The sequence below is a fragment of the Colletotrichum lupini genome, chromosome 2, assembly GCF_023278565.1.
Source record: "Colletotrichum lupini chromosome 2, complete sequence".
NCBI classification, from domain to species: domain Eukaryota; kingdom Fungi; phylum Ascomycota; class Sordariomycetes; order Glomerellales; family Glomerellaceae; genus Colletotrichum; species Colletotrichum lupini.
In genome coordinates this window covers 424,024-443,758 of record NC_064675.1, presented here as the reverse complement: position 1 = coordinate 443,758, position 19,735 = coordinate 424,024, and the positions used below count along the sequence as shown (strand labels likewise).

The 19,735-nt window shown below is 49.8% G+C and overlaps 7 protein-coding genes across 7 annotated transcripts; 3 read left to right on the top strand and 4 right to left on the bottom strand.

Annotated features, from left to right (window-relative positions):
- Positions 1-209: 209 nt before the first annotated feature.
- Positions 210-1,159, bottom strand: CLUP02_02514 (uncharacterized protein; the record flags this gene model as incomplete). The annotated part of the gene is made up of 7 exons (XM_049281546.1): positions 210-271; positions 336-404; positions 493-609; positions 678-843; positions 895-938; positions 999-1,105; positions 1,146-1,159. 7 exons carry the CDS (start codon positions 1,157-1,159, stop codon positions 210-212), a joined length of 579 nt encoding a protein of 192 aa, XP_049138689.1.
- Positions 1,160-1,198: 39 nt separating this feature from the next.
- On the top strand, positions 1,199-2,188 carry CLUP02_02513 (2-Hydroxy-4-oxobutane-1; the record flags this gene model as incomplete). Its single annotated transcript, XM_049281545.1, has 1 exon — positions 1,199-2,188. The coding sequence occupies one exon, from the start codon at positions 1,199-1,201 to the stop codon at positions 2,186-2,188; it is 990 nt and encodes a 329-aa protein (XP_049138688.1).
- Positions 2,189-2,339: 151 nt separating this feature from the next.
- CLUP02_02512 (uncharacterized protein) lies at positions 2,340-6,318 on the top strand (the record flags this gene model as incomplete). The annotated part of the gene is made up of 8 exons (XM_049281544.1): positions 2,340-2,359; positions 2,472-2,697; positions 2,745-2,839; positions 2,909-3,742; positions 3,804-3,868; positions 3,950-3,996; positions 4,049-6,225; positions 6,276-6,318. The coding sequence occupies 8 exons, from the start codon at positions 2,340-2,342 to the stop codon at positions 6,316-6,318; spliced, it is 3,507 nt and encodes a 1,168-aa protein (XP_049138687.1).
- Positions 6,319-6,617: 299 nt separating this feature from the next.
- Positions 6,618-7,696, bottom strand: CLUP02_02511 (uncharacterized protein; the record flags this gene model as incomplete). Its single annotated transcript, XM_049281543.1, has 4 exons — positions 6,618-7,301; positions 7,357-7,374; positions 7,496-7,513; positions 7,571-7,696. The coding sequence occupies 4 exons, from the start codon at positions 7,694-7,696 to the stop codon at positions 6,618-6,620; spliced, it is 846 nt and encodes a 281-aa protein (XP_049138686.1).
- A 1,239-nt stretch (positions 7,697-8,935) lies between these two features.
- CLUP02_02510 (uncharacterized protein) lies at positions 8,936-15,578 on the bottom strand (the record flags this gene model as incomplete). The annotated part of the gene is made up of 28 exons (XM_049281542.1): positions 8,936-8,967; positions 9,023-9,079; positions 9,123-9,270; positions 9,312-9,452; positions 9,519-9,623; positions 9,716-9,756; positions 9,800-9,886; positions 9,947-10,019; positions 10,103-10,163; positions 10,224-10,488; positions 10,556-11,082; positions 11,141-12,025; positions 12,093-12,743; positions 12,805-12,881; positions 13,000-13,172; positions 13,242-13,285; positions 13,350-13,379; positions 13,473-13,499; positions 13,618-14,037; positions 14,089-14,226; positions 14,278-14,315; positions 14,369-14,523; positions 14,575-14,616; positions 14,690-14,780; positions 14,841-14,873; positions 14,927-15,245; positions 15,312-15,342; positions 15,413-15,578. The coding sequence occupies 28 exons, from the start codon at positions 15,576-15,578 to the stop codon at positions 8,936-8,938; spliced, it is 4,857 nt and encodes a 1,618-aa protein (XP_049138685.1).
- A 99-nt stretch (positions 15,579-15,677) lies between these two features.
- Positions 15,678-17,536, top strand: CLUP02_02509 (fungal chitosanase; the record flags this gene model as incomplete). Its single annotated transcript, XM_049281541.1, has 6 exons — positions 15,678-15,809; positions 16,070-16,299; positions 16,362-16,657; positions 16,720-17,051; positions 17,104-17,447; positions 17,515-17,536. The coding sequence occupies 6 exons, from the start codon at positions 15,678-15,680 to the stop codon at positions 17,534-17,536; spliced, it is 1,356 nt and encodes a 451-aa protein (XP_049138684.1).
- A 130-nt stretch (positions 17,537-17,666) lies between these two features.
- CLUP02_02508 (uncharacterized protein) lies at positions 17,667-18,995 on the bottom strand (the record flags this gene model as incomplete). Its single annotated transcript, XM_049281540.1, has 5 exons — positions 17,667-17,852; positions 17,908-18,045; positions 18,112-18,309; positions 18,385-18,720; positions 18,864-18,995. The coding sequence occupies 5 exons, from the start codon at positions 18,993-18,995 to the stop codon at positions 17,667-17,669; spliced, it is 990 nt and encodes a 329-aa protein (XP_049138683.1).
- Positions 18,996-19,735: the final 740 nt, after the last annotated feature.

The following is a 19,735-nucleotide window of genomic DNA, read 5'->3' as shown; positions in this document are numbered from 1 at the left end:
CTTGACCGAGCTGTGCGATCTTTCCAGTTTGCACTTTTGATTGATGCATGTATCAGTAGTTGCCTCAGTGGTGGTTAAAACTGCTGTGCAATCAACTCTACAAGGTTTTGCTGGACTCGTAGGCCATAGGACACCCTCTGGGTGGGTTAAAAATGCAGTGTTGCGGTTTATACCTACTTACGGACATGGAGCCAACAGATGCATGAGTCCTATGTCGTTCGTTCTAGACGTGATAGGACATTGACATTATTGTTGTATGATTCCATCTGCCCTCAATGGTATCATGTCACTGGGCAGAATCAACATAGAAGCTGGCCGACAATCTATATTTCCACGTGCTTTCCACGCCGTGTCAAATGACAGATCGCGGGCAGAGTCGGCCGAGGCGGGATACAACCCGAGCGCTATCGACCACCAACCGCGCAGTGTGGATTTGGCGATAGTGGCAGCGACCAAAATTCATGTGTAGATGTCTAAACTTGGTCGCTCAACATTTGGATGTCACGGCTTTCAGGGCGGTTTTATTTGCAGTGAAGACGAGGGTGGGCTGAGTAATGCTATCATTGGCCCTCAGTAAGACCGTGGCGTCGGCGTCGGTGTCGACGTCCCCTCTGGAGGAGTTAAAGTTGCAGTGAAAATTAAAGAATTTTATCCTAAAGCAAGACTGTGATTGGTACTGATCAACTCAAGCGTCTGACATTGAACCGCGTCCGTTGGTGTAAATATTGCAGTGAAAGTGTAGGACTGCGATAGTCCTGTCCAAAGCCTGTCATTTTCATGGCTTGGTGATCTCAAAGCAATTACGGGGTCGGCGGCCAGCTTGGGGCCGCGCCGGGTCAGAAACTACCACATTGAAGCTAGGTCTCAAAGTTGGCGTGCTTGCTCGGCAATTACACTTTCGTCCCATAAGCTGGCCTGCTCTCCGTACACTCCACGCTCTGCATTGAGTTCGATCTACGTCGGCTACGGCAGAGGCTCTTCAAAAACGGCTGGAGTACCTAGTCCACAGCTAACACCGAGCGCTTTGTTGCGTTTCGACATTTCTCCTCTCGTGAAGACGTCACTAGGACCGGGTGTGTAGCACATGTACGAAATGGCGTGGAGCCTAGCAGCATCAGTAGACTTGCAGTAACTTTTACGACCACACACCCAGACACATCGGGGGTACACGTACTGTAATCTTCAAACATTGATCAACATGGCAAACCTCATCGCGCTCGAAGAACATTACGTTTCTCCCCTCCTCGACGCCAAGAAAGGCGGGGCCCCAAGTCCCGACACATTCGGGCCCGTCATAGTGGAAAAGCTGGGGGACATTGGCCCGGCACGTCTCCGTGATATGGCCGACAACTCCGTTGCCATGACGGTCCTCTCTCACTCACCGATTCATCCCGATTCCGAAACCTGCAAAGCCATTAATAATGATCTACATTCCAAGATCATTCACCATCCGGCTGAGTACGCCGCCTTTGCAGTCTTGCCGATGCACGAACCTGCCGCGGCCGCCGCTAAGCTCCGGCGCTGCGTCCGGAATCTAGGCTTCGTAGGCACACTCACGGGAAACCACCTCGACGACGGCAGCTTCTTCGATACACCCGACTTCTACTCTCTCTGGCAGACCGCACAGGATTTAGACGTACCCTTTTACCTCCATCCAACATTCCCATCCGATGAGGAATCCAAAGTCAACTTCCACGGCCCCTACGACCCCGAGATTGTAAAGGCGTTGGGGAGCTGGGGGTGGGGCTGGCACTCCCGAACAGGTCTCCACTTCCTCCGCCTCTTCGCTGCCGGCGTATTCGACAAATTCCCGAAGCTCAAAATCGTTCTCGGCCACATGGGCGAGATGCTCCCCTTCGTGCTGGATCGCATCATCGGTATGTCTGCGAGGTGGCCAGCACCCGGGGGTCGGGAGCGAGAGCGTGGGCTGAGAGAGGTATGGGACGAGAATGTGTGGATTACGACGAGTGGCATGTTTTCGCTGGCGCCGATGGCGTGTCTTTTGCAGGAGACAAAGGTTGAGAGAATCATGTTTAGTGTTGATTATCCGTTTGCTGGTAATGATGCGGGAAAGGGATTTATGAATAAGCTGAAGGGGAGCGGGCTTGTGAGTGAGGATGAGTGGGAGGGGATTGCGTGGAGGAATGCCAAGGGGCTTTTGAGGTTGAAGTTTGAGCCAAAGAATTGATTGTGGTGAGTCCGAGATGCGATCCTGGCATTTTGGGCATTCGTTGCTGGACGAACTGGAGATCGGTTATTCAACTTAGTTAGGACTATGTGCAAGTTGAAGTTGCTTGACTAAAGGATGTTGATCTTGGAATATAGACGACAATCACTCAATGCACCCTGTTGTAGCACCGTAAGATGAATGGGATTGCTAGGGCAATTCCACAAGGAGATACTCCATTCATAAGCAGAAATGAGAAATAAGCGCGAGAAAGCTCACATTGAGGTGCCATATGTGGCTGAAGATTCGCATCAGAGGCGATTGCTAAGCTGGGTGGCTCGGTAACTATTCCCGAGCCACCAGGCTTAGCAATCGCCTCTGATACGATCGGCGAGAGTTGGCGGGGTGCCCGCCTCGCAACACTGCTCATTCATCATCATCACCAAACTCGCGAGTGCCCACCAGCTTGGCATAATCCGCAATCATCCTTGAGGGCGTCACTATCAATCAATCATCGACTTCGATACATTGTAGGGCTTCGGTGCCGCTTTTCACCATGACGCTCTCACTCCCAAAGATTGGGATCCTTTCCGTCGGAGACATGGGGATGGGCATCGCCAAACTGCTTGTCTCCAAAGGCTTCTCAGTCGCCACAAATGGTCAAGGTAGGAGGTGAGAATGAAATCGAACTTACTCTGAGAAGGGCCTTCTTATGTTAGCTAGGGGCTTACATCATGATAGCCCGGCAACAATCGCCAGAGCCCGCAGCGCCAACGTTGAGGTCCTAAGCTCCGACGTTCACCTTGTTGAGTCGCGACCGTTCATCCTCTCCGTCGCACCACCGCGAGACGCGCTCAGCATCGCTCGACGCATCATCGACGCGGCAGCAACAACAAAACTAGAAAAGCCGCTCTACTTCATCGACCTCAATGCCGTCTCGCCAGCCACCTGCAAGCAAATGAGCCAGATGTTCAAAGAAGCCAAGAGTCCCGTCCGTTTTGTCGATGGCTGCATCATCGGCGGGCCGCCAAATCTCAAGCTCAATAGCGCAGCGGAGCAATGGTACGTCCCAAGCATGCCGGCATCCGGACGGTATCCCATCAGCGAAGTATGCGCAGAGCTCGCAGAGGCATTGAACATGCGCCACATCTCAACCGAGGTCGGCGCAGCGAGCGGGTTGAAGATGTGCTTCGCGACGACGACCAAGGGCTTCATGGGTTTGGCGATTCAGGCATTCACCACAGCGTCCAAGCTCGGTGTCGTGGATGAGCTGCGCAACGAGATGAGTGAGGCGGCGCCGGGCTTGCTCGATTTTGCTGAAAAGTCTGTCCCGCTTGTGCCGCCAAAGTCGTACCGGTGGGTGCGGGAGATGGAGGAGATCTCCGATACCCACCGCGCCGAGGGCGGCTTTGAGGCTGAGAATGATGTGTTCCGCGGCATGGCGGAGTTGTATCAGGCCATGGCGGATGATCCCGTCCTAGGTACCGAGAAGGTTGGGGAGAGGAAACGAGGGACGACGATCGACGATCTGGCTGCTGCGCTTGGGGACGGCTTGGCCACCAGAAAGCAAGACAAGTCTGATTGAAGCTTAGTGTAGAGATACGTTGGACGATCATCCAAGCCAAACCCCGTAGAGAGACATAATTGATGTTCTTGTGCGCTTCATCTTGGGTCTACGGGCTGCTGGTTCCGGTCTCATAGGTTGATTACCCCGCGATGCAGTCATGGCGCTAAATCGGTAGGTCTCAGTTATTGCCAGCTTGAAATGCTCATCAATGTCAGCGCCCGCACTTTCGGATTCTTCCCTCTTCCCCAATATCCTCCGACCAGTCCTGCTATTCACGAAGCTGCTCGCACAGAATCTTTCTTGCGTGACCACAGGCAACACCAACGATGAGACTCGACCTGGGGGACTCGGCAAGCAATGGCTTCACAGCGGGGCCAGGATCGTCCTCAAGGGCATGGGATCGCGACGTGAAGCTCCCGCCCGAGGAACCCAGCTTGCATCTCTGCTCAAGACACCGCGTCATGGACCTCACGCAGTCCGATTTTGCAGCTAGGCCTCAGAAACACGCCCTGCCGCCCGACTGGCACTTTGGTACTTTATCAGACGTTATCAAACGGAGTGATTACTGCAGGTTCTGCAAGATGATCGCCTCATCCGTCTCTACGAACAACTACAAAGACGACGTCGAGGTTCTAGGCTGTTGGGTCCCGGATGTGACCTTTGAGGGGACCGACAGTAAGGACACAGAGAAGCCTACAATGAACACACTGAGGTTACGGATTGCTCCGGAGATGGTGGGATGGGAGGACGCTTTCGCCCCGTTTGATATTGTTCCTCTGGCGACTAAATCCGAGAACGATATGTTCAAGGGAAGATCCATCGACGAGAGGTCTATCGACGGCGATCTTCTAAAGACATGGTTACGGACTTGCGAAGAGAAACACCACATCCTTTGCTGGCGCAAAGATGAGCACGCGGTCGGCCTCATTGAGCCATTCATTCGACTTTTAGATCTCAAGGACAATTGCCTCGTACAGAAGTCTGATCTTCCTAAATTTGTCGCACTCAGTTACGTCTGGGGTAGAGGGGCAGTGAACTACAAACTCACAACTGATAATATTGACGAACTCTTCAAGCCTGGCGGACTAAGCAACAATTTCGACAAGCTGCCCAAGACGATTCAAGACTCCATCAAGCTGACTGCCCTTCTCGGTCACCAATATCTGTGGATCGACTCACTCTGCATCATTCAGAAGGGCAACGATGACGACAATAAGGTACAGCTTGCACTCATGGACGTTATCTATAGCAGAGCCTCTTTCACGATTGTTTCCGCCAATGGCGAAGATGCGAATGCTCGACTATACGGCAGTCCTGGAATCGACAGGAGTAAGAAGCAGTATACCGCCGAGTACTCATCCGACCTCACACTTCTCTCTCTCGTCCCCGACTTCGAGGACGGGGTTCAGCAAATTTACTGGAACACGCGAGGTTGGACGTACCAGGAACGACTACTCTCACGTAGGCTCGTCTTCTTCACCGACAACACGGTCTACTTCCAGTGCGGCCAGATGACTTGCAGCGAAGACTTCAACATGCTTCGCGACGATGTCACCCAGAGCGCCTCCCAGCAGAATATCACCTTGTCTCGCGGGGAGGCGCCGCCGACTCTGACCCGGCGGCACCAGTATCGCCTAGGCATCTCGCCCGAATTCTACTATCGCATGGTCACGGAGTACACATCACGCGAGATGAGTCACACAGATGACCGCGCCAATGGTTTCAAGGGTATCTTGAACGTCATCGAAAAAGTGCCCGAGTACAAAGGGGTCTTTGTATGGGGTACCTGGGCGAAAGATTTGCTTGCTTTTTCTCTGTTGTGGCAGCCGCGACAGGAACTCAGCAGGGTGGTCAAGTACAAGTCCGATCCTCCACTTATTCTCTACCCGTCATGGTCGTGGGCAGGCTGGACGGGGGCCGTTCGCTTTGACGACCTTGACGACTGGAACGGCTTGCCTGCCCTCGAGAGTCCGTTCGATCGGGTTCGTCCAGCAGGCTGGGGCGTCTCTCTTGAGCTGAACAAAAAAGAGACGTTAGAAAAACCCGACTTTTACTTACGACTACGAACCAGGGTCGGGAAATTCAGGCTCACTCTTCACGATAGGAGCGGAGCCCTGAAGCCACCCTCGCTGCCGGATGTCAAGGAACCACACCCTGTGCGCTTTGGTATCACGCACTCTGCCGCCCGGAAGGAAGGAGGCGAGGACGAATGGCTTGGGTCTATCCTGATGCCCAAAAGCTATAGGCAGAAGCTGGGAGGTCCCTATGAGTTTGTTGTTCTCTCAGACGCGTACGGCTTCTCGGGAGAGGAGCTCTCGAGCCATGCCAGCCAAAAGCCTTGGGAGGCTGTCAACGTGATGTTGATATATCGCAGTGGCACGAAGGGACAAGATTCAAAGGCTGTTCCGGTTGTTCAACGGGCTGGCGTGGGCAGGATGTTGAAGTCTACATGGGACGAGATCTCAACGGAGTTGGAGGAGATTTTGGTCGAGTAAGTTCTACAACTTGCTTTCGGGGAACAAGCAACGCAACTTTCGACAGTCCCAACATGCTGCGGATCCAAACCCGAGAAGCAGGGCATTAGGTCTAACCTTTAGTTGTTACTGACCTAAGGAATGAATGATGTCTAGAGACTATGAGCAAAGGTGGCATTTGATATGAGTGAAATTCAAGTGAACTGAGATTTGTTAAAGTATATACACTGAATATAATCTGATAGAAGCTTTTCTGGCAGCCAAATTTCCTCCAACCCAGACCATCGTGATCAGGAATAGTAAAACCGAGTGTTTGTAAAGCCGATGCCCAAGCATTCTCGACAAAGGGATTCCAAAGGAGCTTCGATGATGAACCTCAGCCATCGTCTGGACCCCTCTCATTTCCCTATTAGTGACCGTGGCCACCATAGCCACCACCGTATCCGCCTCCCTTTCCACCGCCGTACCCGCCGCCGCCGTACCCTCCACCACCGTACCCTCCGCCGCATTTGTATCCACCCTTGCAGTTGCCGTACCCGCCGTTGCCGTAGCCACCGCCCCCGTAGCCGCCGCCCCCATGACCATACCCACCTCCACCGTACCCGCCGCCACCGTATCCTCCACCCTTTCCGCCGCCGTATCCTCCGTAGCCACCACCGCCGCCCTTATTGTTTAGGATATCAACTCCACCCTCCTTGTTCTTATCTTCACCGGGAAGACCGGCCCCGTCTCGCTTGCCGAGGTCGTTGTCCTTCTGATCGCTCTTTGCCTCGTCGGAGCCCTGAAGACCGTGGCCGCCTTTGCCGTGGCCGTAGCCACCGCCATTGCCGTAGCCGCCTCCGTTGCCGTATCCACCACCACCGTACCCACCACCTCCGTAGCCGCCACCGCCGTATCCACCGCCTCCCTTGCCACCGCCGTAGCCTCCGTAGTCGCCGTAGTCGCAACCCTCGTCTCTGCCGCCTCCCTTACCGCGCTTGCATTTGCTGTTATTATGGTATTGATCTTGATTGTTTTGTTTCTTGTCGTCGCGTGCTTCGAGTTGGGATCCTTCGCTTGGTTCATCGCGAGCGACGATGGCGTCGCGTAGGGTCTGAGGGTTACGATATCAGCACGGCAGTCCTTTGATTCTTGAGAAGGAGTCATACCGGTAAATCAACATCAGGCTATCATTGTTGCAAATAGTCAGTGAGTGACTTATGAGGGAAAATGATGCCCGGAAGGGATAGCAATCAAGATATAAGGCGAGTGGGACGATGTGCTCTCCTAGAAATTACATGTACTTACAGCTGCCTCAGGAGAACGCTATCTAAATGTCAGAATCTTTCCGAACACGAGTCAATAGGATAGCTTCAGACTTACTTCGATAAGGTCACCTGTCTCGAACCTAGGCTCGGCGATTGGCTGAGCTACTGGTGCAGCTACAGCAGCGATGGCATAGAAAGCCATGCCAATAGTGGCAGTTTGGCTGAAAGACGGGATATGCATAGTTGCAGATTTGAAAAATGAAATAAAAGGTTCGAAGTTGAGTTATTGAAGTGATGCTTGAGTCAATCCACTAAAGGTGAGGATGCGATGAAGAATAAACAATCAAGGTGAACCGAGAACAACGTACTTATACTCGAGATGAATGAGAATTGCCGTTGGCGTAAAATAAGAACGATGTCTCCAAGTTACTTCCTGTCCATAGTAATCCGCGGCTGAGTTGCGCCCAGCTGAACTCGGCTTCGGGAATAACTTGCACCTTGTGAGTTGCAAATACGGCAACGCGAGATGCGGACGACAACGCGAGGTGTGGTGATAGTCTAGTCAGCCGCTCAGTACCAAAAGTCAATCCCTTCCCAAGGCTATCCATGGAAGGAAACTATGATCTGCAAAGGCTTAAATCACGCAAAGAAAAAGTCTCTGAGTAAGAGATCCGAAGATTAGAGTTATCTGCGTGCATAGCTAAGCAGAGCCGACCACCAACTTCAGCCATCCGATCTAAGGTAGGGGGAACATTCGGATGTGAGGGGAAGACAAGTTATCGTCCACGGTTTGCAGCCGCTGATAAACTTGGCGTGAGACACCCGCGGAATCAGCTTTCATCCAGATGAACAGTGGTGCAAGAACCAAGTGTAGGATTTGCATCAGTGCTTTTTGACAGTTTGGTTGACAGCGCTTCATAAAGCAAACGTCCGAGAGACAATCAGGGGGATTTAGTATCCGAAGCTTCCTTTGTGCCTTTCATAGAACCGCCCAAGAGCAGCGAACACCTCGTACGTTCAAAGCTCTGTAAAAGCTAGCAAGTCTTCAAATCCATGGTATGGCCCTCTCTAGGTATCTACAGTAAAGCATCCAGTGCTCAAATGATCTTTCGGTAGGCTAGGCCCCTCGCAATGGGTCGCTTGCAATCCAATTTTCAGGATCCGAAAGCTAGAGCTCGGTTTCATGCCGATTAATCAGGTCTAGATGCGGAGTAGGCCGCTTACTATCGTCAAGAGAGGCTGAAGCAGGCCAATTGAGGGGACCAAATTTTGCCGCAGGTTCGCCCTCCGGCAGCTTCGTAAGTCGATGATCATTTCGATAGGTCTTAGTCACACCATGAGGTAGGTAGGCGGCATAAACCACATGAACTTTCTTGATTCGCAGTAGTTGAATGGCTCTCCACTCAACATACATCGTGATTCCTACCCGCTTGTTTCATGTCCCGAAGCTCAACTGGTGGCCGCGTAAACTGTTCACAGTCTAATTGAGTTGGCTCGGACCTCCGAACTGCTCTGCAAAATGTCACCGAGCCCCTCCACACCTATAAACAAAGGCAAGAATGTCAACTTTGAGTTGACTTGGCAGACGTCAACACCATGATCTGCATTACCCGAAAGACTCTTTCTATCAACCGGCAACTTCGGTTGTCAGCAAGCGCTACCAGCACTCCAGAATCCATTTCCGTATGAGAGATTACACTCGACACCGAGATTGAGGTTCATGTAGGACTCATCATCCGAGGCAGTGCAGTAGAGGAAGGAAGCGAGACCGAGCAGCATGAGGCGGCAATGTGGGAAGAATGAGGTCGTGACCAACTATGCCAGCCCAGCCCCGTTGCGGCTGGATGGCATCCTACGAGCTGGGCACATGTCGGTGAATACCACGGGAGGCCCTGTTGCTCAACCTCACCATGTGAGTTTTCCAGCCCTCGTCCTCGTACAGCATCAGAAACCCACACGAGATCCAGGCCTCGATAGTTCACGCTGAGGTCATGGTCCTTTGGTCATCGCGTTCGGCTGGTGTGGAGTCTGCAGCTTAGGATTTAAGCACGTGAGCACGCCACCGGCCCAAACTTTCGCGATCCCATCGGAGAAAGTTTGCCAGATATTTCATGCGGGACCTCATCTGTTGAGAAATTCGTCCATTCATCAGATAAAGTCTCGTTGTGCTGAGTGTCGATGTGTCAGCAGAGCTACTTGAAGCTAGACTCCGCCTTGCAATGCGGCGGGCATGGATATGACTGAACAACTAAGCACGGACCGAATGCAGAATCCCGTAGGTTGATGATTCACCCAACTTGTCTCCGAGTATGGCAGTGTGAGATCATCCGACGACATCACTTACACGTCGTCCAAGATGTACACGCCAGCCATTGGTAGCTGACCTGAGTGAGGAATCCCGACGTATGATCATCAATCTCCTTTAGAGCCCCTGAATGCGCCAACTGTCTCATTAAATGCTCCGTATTAGTTTGGTTACACTCTAGGTTACATTTGCAGCTTTCCGACACGGGGATTGAGTAGTGACTTTGGGTTGGATATGCAATGCTGTTTTTTTTTTGCCCCTGGCCTGAACCACAGTTCGCCCACGCTGAACTTAATGGTATGAAATTCAGGCAGTGTGGTGTTGATTAAAGCTTGAAATTACATTATGTGAAGTCCAGCCCATCGAGAACAAGCTTGATTTGGGTTCAAGGCCTGGACCCTGACTTCGCATTCGGGGCTTATTAGTTGATCAGTCAGGGCCCTCAAGACCCTCACACCATCACTTGTAGACTCGATCTGGGCCTTTCTCTGGGAGCTTGACCGTGTTGACCGCCGCTGTAGTGAAAGCACACTTCCCAACGCCCCCAGTCATACTGAGAACTCCCCACTGAATAGGTAGCAGATAGCCGCCATCCTGATCTTCCCGCAGGACGTGACAAGCAGCACTTATTGCCAGACTATTGGTCGACACCATTGGCATTGTGCCATCATAGCGTCGCAGCCCCATACCGATGATAATGATGACGAGAAGGAGCCCCGCAAGCAATGCTAAGCCTCTAGGTCAGAAACCACAGGCACATTCGAGAGTAATGAATGGCAATGGAGGTCGACTTACTGACAAACACAGCTATAGGACTATAGCCACATGTCGAGAAAGAGTTGACATCATCGTCACTCCCGTCTGTGGTTATGGCTCGAATTCGTGCCAAGAAAAGGCTCTGTGACACCAGCCAATGCATGATGCCCGAGCTAGCATAAAGCGGAATCCCATATCTCAAGGGCAGGGAAATGAAGTAACTTGATCGTTGGATCCCTATTGGTTCGGAAACTCTCAACGGCTTCCTATTGCCCGGATCCCACATGCGACTGAACTCCCTTTGGACTAAAAAGGTGCTCAGCATAGTATTGTAGACGATGTACAAGATCGACAGGACGAGTTGAGGCAAGTTGGCCAATAGCACATTAGCTATCAACCCTCCTGGGTCTGTACGAGGCATATTAATCACCAAGTAGGTGTAAGGCGTCAAGGCTCCAAAGCCTAGCTTCCACAGCTGTGGTATCTTTACACCGAAACCTCTTTGTCTTAGGCTTACGAATGACATTGTCAAAAGTACAGCTGCGATTATGATTACAAGAAGACACCTGAGGAAAAGCAAGTCAGTGAATTCAGTATCAGAAAGCAAAAATTCAGTGTTCCTACATGGCCAGCATGATGACCCAACGTCTTAGGCTTGCAGAGGATCTCCACTGCTTTGGGTTCTTTTCAAAAGCCCGCGGCTGAGGTCTTTTTTGGAATATCGTTGGGGAAGATCTAATAAAACGGTTGCGCAAAGTTCGTGTAGTCAAGAAGTCGTACTTTGTCGCAAGTCCCATATCGACAGTTTGCTTGCATGGTTCCCGCATGAAAGAGGCTATGGCATCGCCCAAGGTGTATAAGACCTCCTTCGCCTGATTTTCCTTTCTGGGATTCTGCCATCTCCTCAGAGCCCATATTGATAGCATGATGGCCGCTTTAATCATGTTCATGATGCAAATAGTGAACATGATGGGAGGCGAATATTCGAATCGACAGTTTGCGCTGAGCCCTTCTGGCGGCTGAACGATACATCGTGACACCTCGTAATATGGAGGCCCAAGGAACCATTTAGTCACGGGTTTTGGTGGTGACAAAGCTGCAAAGTGACCAGTGCCATTACCTAGAGCCCACATGTTCTTGGACCAGTCGTCTGAACGAGGGACGATGGAAACATACATGAGCAGACTGTCCTCTGGCGGGCTCTGTAAAGTTTCATTCTTGACTAGAATGATCGCGTTTCCTTGGGGATTGAAGTAGTCGTCATACAAGTCGAAACATGCTGAAATGTTGCGTTCTTCATAGATGGATGCATTCCTCTGTATGGCTCTTACTACTTCTTCGTAGTCTAGGTTTGAGGGGTTGACTCGGGTGTCTTCCCAGCCGTAGTCGCCGGCTCGATTGTCCTCTGCTGTTTCCAAGGTCCATGAAGCATTGTTCAAAAAGGAATCTTTGACAACGACAACGGTGTAATTGTGAGATGAAAGTGACTGGAACACAGCCGAGTTGTATCTTCACGTTGCAGGTGTGAGCGGATGACTGAATGTCTCGAAAAGCAAAGGCACTGGAGCTTTCTTACATGAGATGAATAGGAATAGAGGTCAAGGCCAACAATGCCCACGAACATCGCCTCCACATGCTGAGATATTTTAGATTTCGAAGGCTAGGAATGCCAATGTCCAGCCACTTGTGTTTCGCATGAGCAGCATTCACGTTCTCGCGTGTTGGCGCAGCCTGCAGTTGCATGCAATAATTTGAAGCCGACAGCATGCCTGTTCCCAACAAATTGATGCGCAAATGCAACCATTGGTCAAGCCTTTTCACGGTTGAGCAGTCGCCTTCGTATATCAACCCGACACCATTGCGGCTTCCGTAGCTTTTGACAGCAAAAATAGTCACACCGAGATTTGTCATCAGGATGAAGCCGATAATCCCAATCTGGACCATGAGAGCACGACTTCTTCGTGAAAACCATATGCGCCAACTGCTATTTTCGTCACTTCTTATTTGGGGAAACCACCCTGACAAGGTGGTTTTGTCTGCAAACTGCTGGGCTTGAAAACTTTCGGCTCTTTGCTCTGGGACTACAGGGTCCGCATCGCGGCGGTCAATCTCATGTGCGGTCTGGTTCGGAGCTATCTCAGGCAATGTTGCGGTCGTCGTAGATGACTCGATCGGTGTTTCATTTTGATCGTCGAGCACAGCGGCTGGTCGCACAACTGGTGCGATTCTAGAAAGAATTAGTTCAGTGGAAAATACGGTAATCAGCAAGTAGTGGAATGATTGCGCACCCCTCTGGGTCTGCATCGAATACAGCCATGTTCGTTGATTTGAAGGAGTGCTCATCCCTTCCATACCGTTTCGAGATCTACATGACAGCAAAATCGACAAAATGATGAAGGGAAAAGAGGGACAGAAGCAGATCGTTGGGGAGAGCAGGGAATAAGGCTCTCGTCGAATTTTGATCAGGCTCTCTCTTTAGACACCATGCTCTCAGCTGCCAAATTAAGCTGCAAGCCCATGGGTCGTGTCTTACCTATGTCGCACTCCGAGGCCTGCATTTGCGGCTTCACTTCATTGGTTGAGTTGTTGGCCTGTGGGCTGCATTGCATCACGGATAAATGGTTGGTAGCCTGATCCCGAATCGATGCCGCGATGCCTTGAGAAATCGGAGCAACAGCGCTTGGCGCTAGTCTGACTTGCATATCCGACCGGGTTCAAATTGCACTTTCAATTTGAATTATAGGTGTTCGATGATTTAGCGCCTTCTTTCTGGTTCATGTCAAATGAAAACTTGGTCCTGACGGTGATATACGGCAACTAATACACCATTCACGAAGTCTTGTAGGGATCGAGCACGAAACCACTATCAATTGTGATTGTTCATACGTACTTTGAAAGAACAGCCCTAGATCTGAAATGAAATCCCGACAGCATTTTCAATCCCTAAGCCTTTTACAATGGCTTTTTGCCATAAATCACCCATCTGTTCGATGTTAACATCATACACTTGCATATGGACCAAGTTGGAGTTCAGATCTGCAGGGAAAAGATGGCGAAAAGACCCCTGAGTCTAGAAAGATGAAGAAGAGGATATGACTTACAAAGGACAGTAGTGGTGGATGCTTCGGTCTTTCAGGTCCTTCCTGACTTGAGCCAGAAAAGTTTGCACCTCTGCATTGCTCCAGTCGAGCGCCCTAGTCAGTGCTGCCATTGTCCAAGCTTCGAGGCCCTCGGAGGCATTCTCAAGAGCCCACACCCCAAGTTCTTTGTAATATGGATCTTTTGCCCACGGGCCGATGGGCCACTTGAACGGAACGATGGTCACATCGACAAAACCCGCTTGCTCAAGGATAGGAACAAGACTCGGAACGTGGACAAATGGACGGCCGAGGATCTTGCAGCACTCGTCCAGCTTGTCTGCCCACTGCCAGAATGCGTGATTAGGAGTCAACGACCCATCGTCCGACTGTGTGCGCGCATGACCTTCGAATAGTTCGATATAACCACCGGGAGTAAGGCCGCTGCAGAGGATTAGTTAGGTAATTGTAACGAGGAAACAGGAAAACGCATACTTGTATGCTTGCTTGAAGAATGCGTGCCAGTCAGAGACACTAGAGGTCATGCCACGAATGTGTATGTAGTCGAAAGGCTGGCTGAATGTCCAGGGTTGTTCAATGTCGTCAACTTCAAATTTTAGATTCGGCGGAACACTGTAAACCAATTAGTGAATGAAATAATCTAAGAAAACAGCAGACCCATACAATTGAGTCTGTACCGGAGTAAGATCGACCCCTAGAACCTGCGAACACTTGAGTTTAAGATCATCTCGCCAGGGGAAGAAGCTGAGCCCACCTCAGCTTCAGGATGTTCATCGGCGAATTCGATAGCCCAGAGTCCCGTGCCTGTCCCGATGTCCAGGACGCGCTTAACGCCTGAATTTTCGTTGTTCGGGGGAGCAAGACCCAGCTTATATTCCAGCGTCAACAGATAAAGGTCATGCTGCAAATCTACGAATATCTTTAGTATCTAGACTGCCAATTGTTCCTCGGGCTACGAACCAAGCCTGTCGTTCTCTCTTTCGTCGTTGGGGAAAAGATATTCTAGGTTTGTAAGTAAATTCCATTGCAATTGGATTCGATGCCTGGCAGATTCAATTTGAAGATGGTTGCTCACTTCCGTCTTTGTATTTGTGGTAAGTTCTTCCATTCTCCAAGCGATGCTGAAGAATCGAGCTGGACAAGCTTGTGCTTGAAGATGCCACACTCTACAGCAAGTCAGGAGATCACTTTTATATGAGAACGTTTCAGCGAGAAATCTTGCTTACTGTCGCTCTGTCCGAGGCATCGTCGTCTATTAACTATGAAGCAGGGTCAGCGACTTCATTCTAAGAAATTTCATGGTATTTCTCACGTCACTGTTCTCTGCTTCGGCCTCTAGAATGGGGCCGTGATTGATTGCAATGTCGTGGCCGGTGCTACGAGTAGGCTCCAGGTTGTTGGCAGATGGTGAAGGAACACTGCCCACAGCGCTCTCTTCAGCTCCAGTGGTTCTCTGAGAGTCAACCATGATGTATGAAGATTGAACCATAAGCTGGCAAAAGATTCTCTCAGAGAGGAACAACAATCTGTGCTCATTTATGTCTCCAGGTGTCCAAGTGAACTTACCCCTCATCTTGGCCAAGCAGGATAATGCAGGTCTGCGGCACTGTGACAGTGGAGTATCGTGCTTGCTGATGATGTTTGTTCCAACCAACATGAGTTATGACGGGCACTAGTATGGGCAGCAGCAAGTCCACCATAACACCAACACAGGAAGGGCATTCTTGTCTGCACTGAAGTGCATCAAAGCCGGATATAATCCGGTCGAACGTACGCCAATCTCATTGACTTGCAGCACAGGCTAAGAGGCCGTTTTGTTGGAGCAGGCAGATGTGAGCTGATGACAGCGTGACACAAGATGGAACGTCCGGAAGCTGACTGGATCTCGTTGTTCGAGACTCACTGATAATAATTGCCAGCAGATTCACAGTTTCACCTTGGACGACGTATCGATACCGAATCATGATGCAGCTTCATGCAGCCATACTTCGTGCAAAAATTTATCTTTGATGAGATCTAAGTCTTTTCATTCTCATATGTGTTACAGATGTCGTAGGGTATACATGGCGTTGGTTGCTGCCACGATTAACACCGTGGATTTTGCGACCACAAGACCTTCAAACACCTTTGGACTTTCGCCCTCGAATCGCCCTGTCGAGCCATATTTCACACAACGAAGCACAGCCATCCCCAATGTGAGATGGTTTCTGATTCTCGTAAAATAATGAGTCGAGACGATTGAGCCAAAAACGTGAGAGACGCGATTTGCCTGGGTGGCAGCTCAAGATATGGTGAGTTGCATATGTCATTCGACCTCAACCATCGATGCCATTTCTTTCGTTGACACTAAGCCATTTGAGGCATTGGGGGCACCTTAATTTTAGGGTTAAATAAGCGCTGTCTTTCTCCACTGTCAGCGCTCCGATTAAGTTGGGCCTGAGTTGAACAATGACAGAAAGCCATCCGGAGCGGGCCGGATTCTAGGTCTCAGTCATATTGCGCCTCATTTCCATGGGTGGCTGAACGCCTGTCGCACACAGACCAGACATGGCTGAGAACCATGAATCCTTCGATTTTCAACAGAGTATTGTTGCCTGGCTGTCAGTCGCGCGTCATCCCATCATTGCTTCTCTCAGCCCCGGTCAAGACGCTTGAGACCTGGCCAAGAGCCCCCAGCGTGCTCGTGTTCATTTCAGAGCGTCTAAAATGAGGGCTGTGCACAACTAGTGCTTTGAATGGCGCTGCAGGACTCCGTGGATCACGTGGAGACCAAAGCGCGACTCGTTGCTCACGATTCCCTGCCCCGACCCGAGCATCCCGTCTCACCTCATCCATTTCTCTTCAGGCTCATCGGCGGCCATCATTAAAGTCATCATGGTCTCATTAGGCGGCGTCTTCCTTCTTTTCATGTTTCTAGCAACACAAGCGTTGACACGCGATATTCCGAGCAATGTGAAAGACTTCTATGGGTTCGTCCGCGGGCGTAACAAGTGCCACCATACGTTAGCAAGCGGGTTTCACAGCAGTGAGGGTGGCAGCGGAGGTACGTGCTTCATCCTCTCACCGGCTAATGCTCCGAAGATGCTCACAAAATGCATCCACTAGACTTCAGCTACTGCGGAGATTACCTGGATGATTATAAAATCATATATCTCCAAGGAAAAAATGGCGAGTTGGCCAACATGGACGTGGACTGCGATGGCGAGCGAGCCGGAGGCGACGGACGTTGCGGCAGCTCCACCGACACTCAATCTGAGACGACATTCCGCGACCAGCTGAGGAGTTATGGGACTGGGCGACGAGACCTCAACGCCTCGGTACACACCTATGTTGTATTCGGGAATGAAGGTACTAAAAGCGGCTGGCCTACGTTCAGCCCAGAAAAGCATGGCGTCAAACCACTCAGCGTAATCGCTGTCGTGTGCAATGACAAATTGGTAGGGCTACTTCTATTTTGCTTAAGATCCTAGTCTAACCCATTTTATGTAGCTGTACGGAATCTGGGGAGATACAAATGGTGACGATGGCCCTCAAGCCATGGTAGGTGAGGCTTCCATATCACTCGCCACTGCGTGCTACGGCAATAGTATCAATGGCAACTCAGGACATGATGACAATGATGTCCTATATATTGCCTTCACGGGTGATGACGCTGTCCCTGGAGCAAGCGGGGCAAACTGGACTGCGTCAAATTACGAGGACTTCCAAAGCAGCATCTCAGATCTTGGGAATAAGCTCATTGAGCGTGTTGGGAGTGGGGGGAATGGCAGACCTCTTGGAGATCAATGGATGCTCTTTTCTGCGATTTCCTTTGCAATCATTGTACTACTATTGTAGCATTATCAGGAAAATGAACCGAGAATTCAAAATCAATTACCAGGCACACTCAAGACATTTCAGCAAGATTCACAGTGGGCGTTGATATTCTGACCAGTTAGGAAATAGAAAAATATAATGACTTGCCTGATGTTCAACTCCTTTCTCTGAGCCCTATGTGGATATATGTCCTCTTTGCCCATGAGAAGCCCCTCACAAAAACTACATGTGCCTTACTAGGGACTTCTCGGTGAAACTTTGCATAACATATCGACCTGTTTAACCAACCAGTAGTTCTCATGCCGGATTCTTTCCGGCTCCACGGGTGTGAAGTCAAAGGTCTTGACCAAGATGGGCACAAGCTTGTTGATTTCCAGCAAGCTGATGTTTTTCCCAATGCAGGTACGAGAACCTACCCCGAACTAGAGACGATCGATCAGTAATGACCCGGGGAAATTCAGCGAAAATTCGACTCACCGGTATCCAATTCGATTCCATGAGAGAAATGTGTTCTTTGTCCTGACTAAACCACCTGTCAGGGCGGTATTCATCGGCATCAGCACCGAAAACATCCTTATTCCGGTGCAAGACCCAAGTATTCACGCCTACAACGCACTACAGTCATTTCGGTCAGTTATATCTACCAACTTGGCCCATCAAGGCTGTGGTAATGGGACTTACACCCTCGTTGAAGTCTCTGCCAAGAAGATTCACGCCACCTTTAGGGACAACACGGGCTAGCGGAAGACCTGTTGCTGGATGTAGTCTGAGTGACTCCTTGATGCAAGCCTGGAGATAGCTCATAGCTTGGGCGTCTTTGAAAGGGATGAACTCAGGGTTGTCTAGCTCTGCGAATTTGGCGTCGATATCTTCCCGAAGCTGTGATGATTATTAGAAAGATCATTCAAGCTAGGCGGAGAGTATCTCTCCGCTCATAAAGAGTCGGTCAGGTACCCTCTGAAGCACCCTGGGGTGGGACGCAAGGTCATAGATAACAGCGCACAGTGATATCGAAGTTGTGTCAGAGCCAGCTCCAATGTTGGTCATACAGGTCGTAAAGACCGCGCTTTCTGGGAACTTTCCGGGATTTTCGTGGTGTAGACGGAAGAGCTTGGACATGAAGTCTTGCCTGTCTGGGCTCCCCTTTTCCATGTCAAACCGGACTCTGCCCTTTTTCAGCTGCTCGGCAGTGAAGTTGACCCCATTCATCAGCTGTCCTGGTGGGAGTTTGGACAGTATCCAGTCGAGGGTTCCATGTAGCTCGTGTTCTATTCCCACCATAGCGCAGTACTTGAGGTAAACGTGTTGACTAGCGAAGATTCCCAGTCAATCGCTTCCTGTATCAAGGCATCCAAATCTTTGTCCAAGCTATATGGAGTGGGTGAGTATGTGTGACAGGACTACGAATGAGACAAGTTTACGGAGAGACTTACTGTGATTTGACTGACAACATCGAATGCATAACACTGCATCCAAAACTGAAGGTCGATGGGATTTTGAGTCTGACTCAAGTCTCCAAGTTGCTTTACAAAGACTCTCAAACAGTCTTCGACATCGGGCTCCATTGCTCTAAGAGAGGTGACAGAGTAAAGGTTCGCCACGAGACGCCGATTTGCAGCATGACGTGCACCATCTCGATCCGTGAAGAGGTCTTGCCAGGGAAGACCGACTGGACTTGAGGCCTCGTACTATGCGGACTAAGAAGCGAATTATGTTAGTAAGTGTCGGATTAGAAGTCTAATTCGACCGCGGCATATAGCCGACTACACAGGGGCCAATTAGGGGCCCTATTTATAATTATCGTAGCTAGCCTAACCTACGGTTAGAACCTCCTTTTTATACTTACTACGTAAATATTTATATAGTTTAATTAATCTCTTTATTAATTACGGTTCGAACTAACTACTCTATAATAAGGATACTAATACTAATTAGTAATTAAATTTTATTATTATAGATCGGTAAGGTATCTTATTACGTAAAAAAAACGACTTTTTAATATTATATAAAATAGGAGATTTGTACTAATTAACTTTATAAAAATAAATAAAAAAAGAGGTAATTTTTAAATACCGCACGGAATTAAGTAATTATAGCCCTTTATTACTTATAAGAGGTTAACGTTTACTACGTTAAACTACGTTAATTAACGGAACTACTTAAGTAACTAGCCTTTTACTATTACCCTAAGTAGCTTTTTTACTAAACGACTTTTCTATAGCCGGCCTATAATTAAAAATTAACTAATTAAATTAGTAAAAAGAAATACTTATATAATAACTACTTACTTAATTAATTAGCGTAA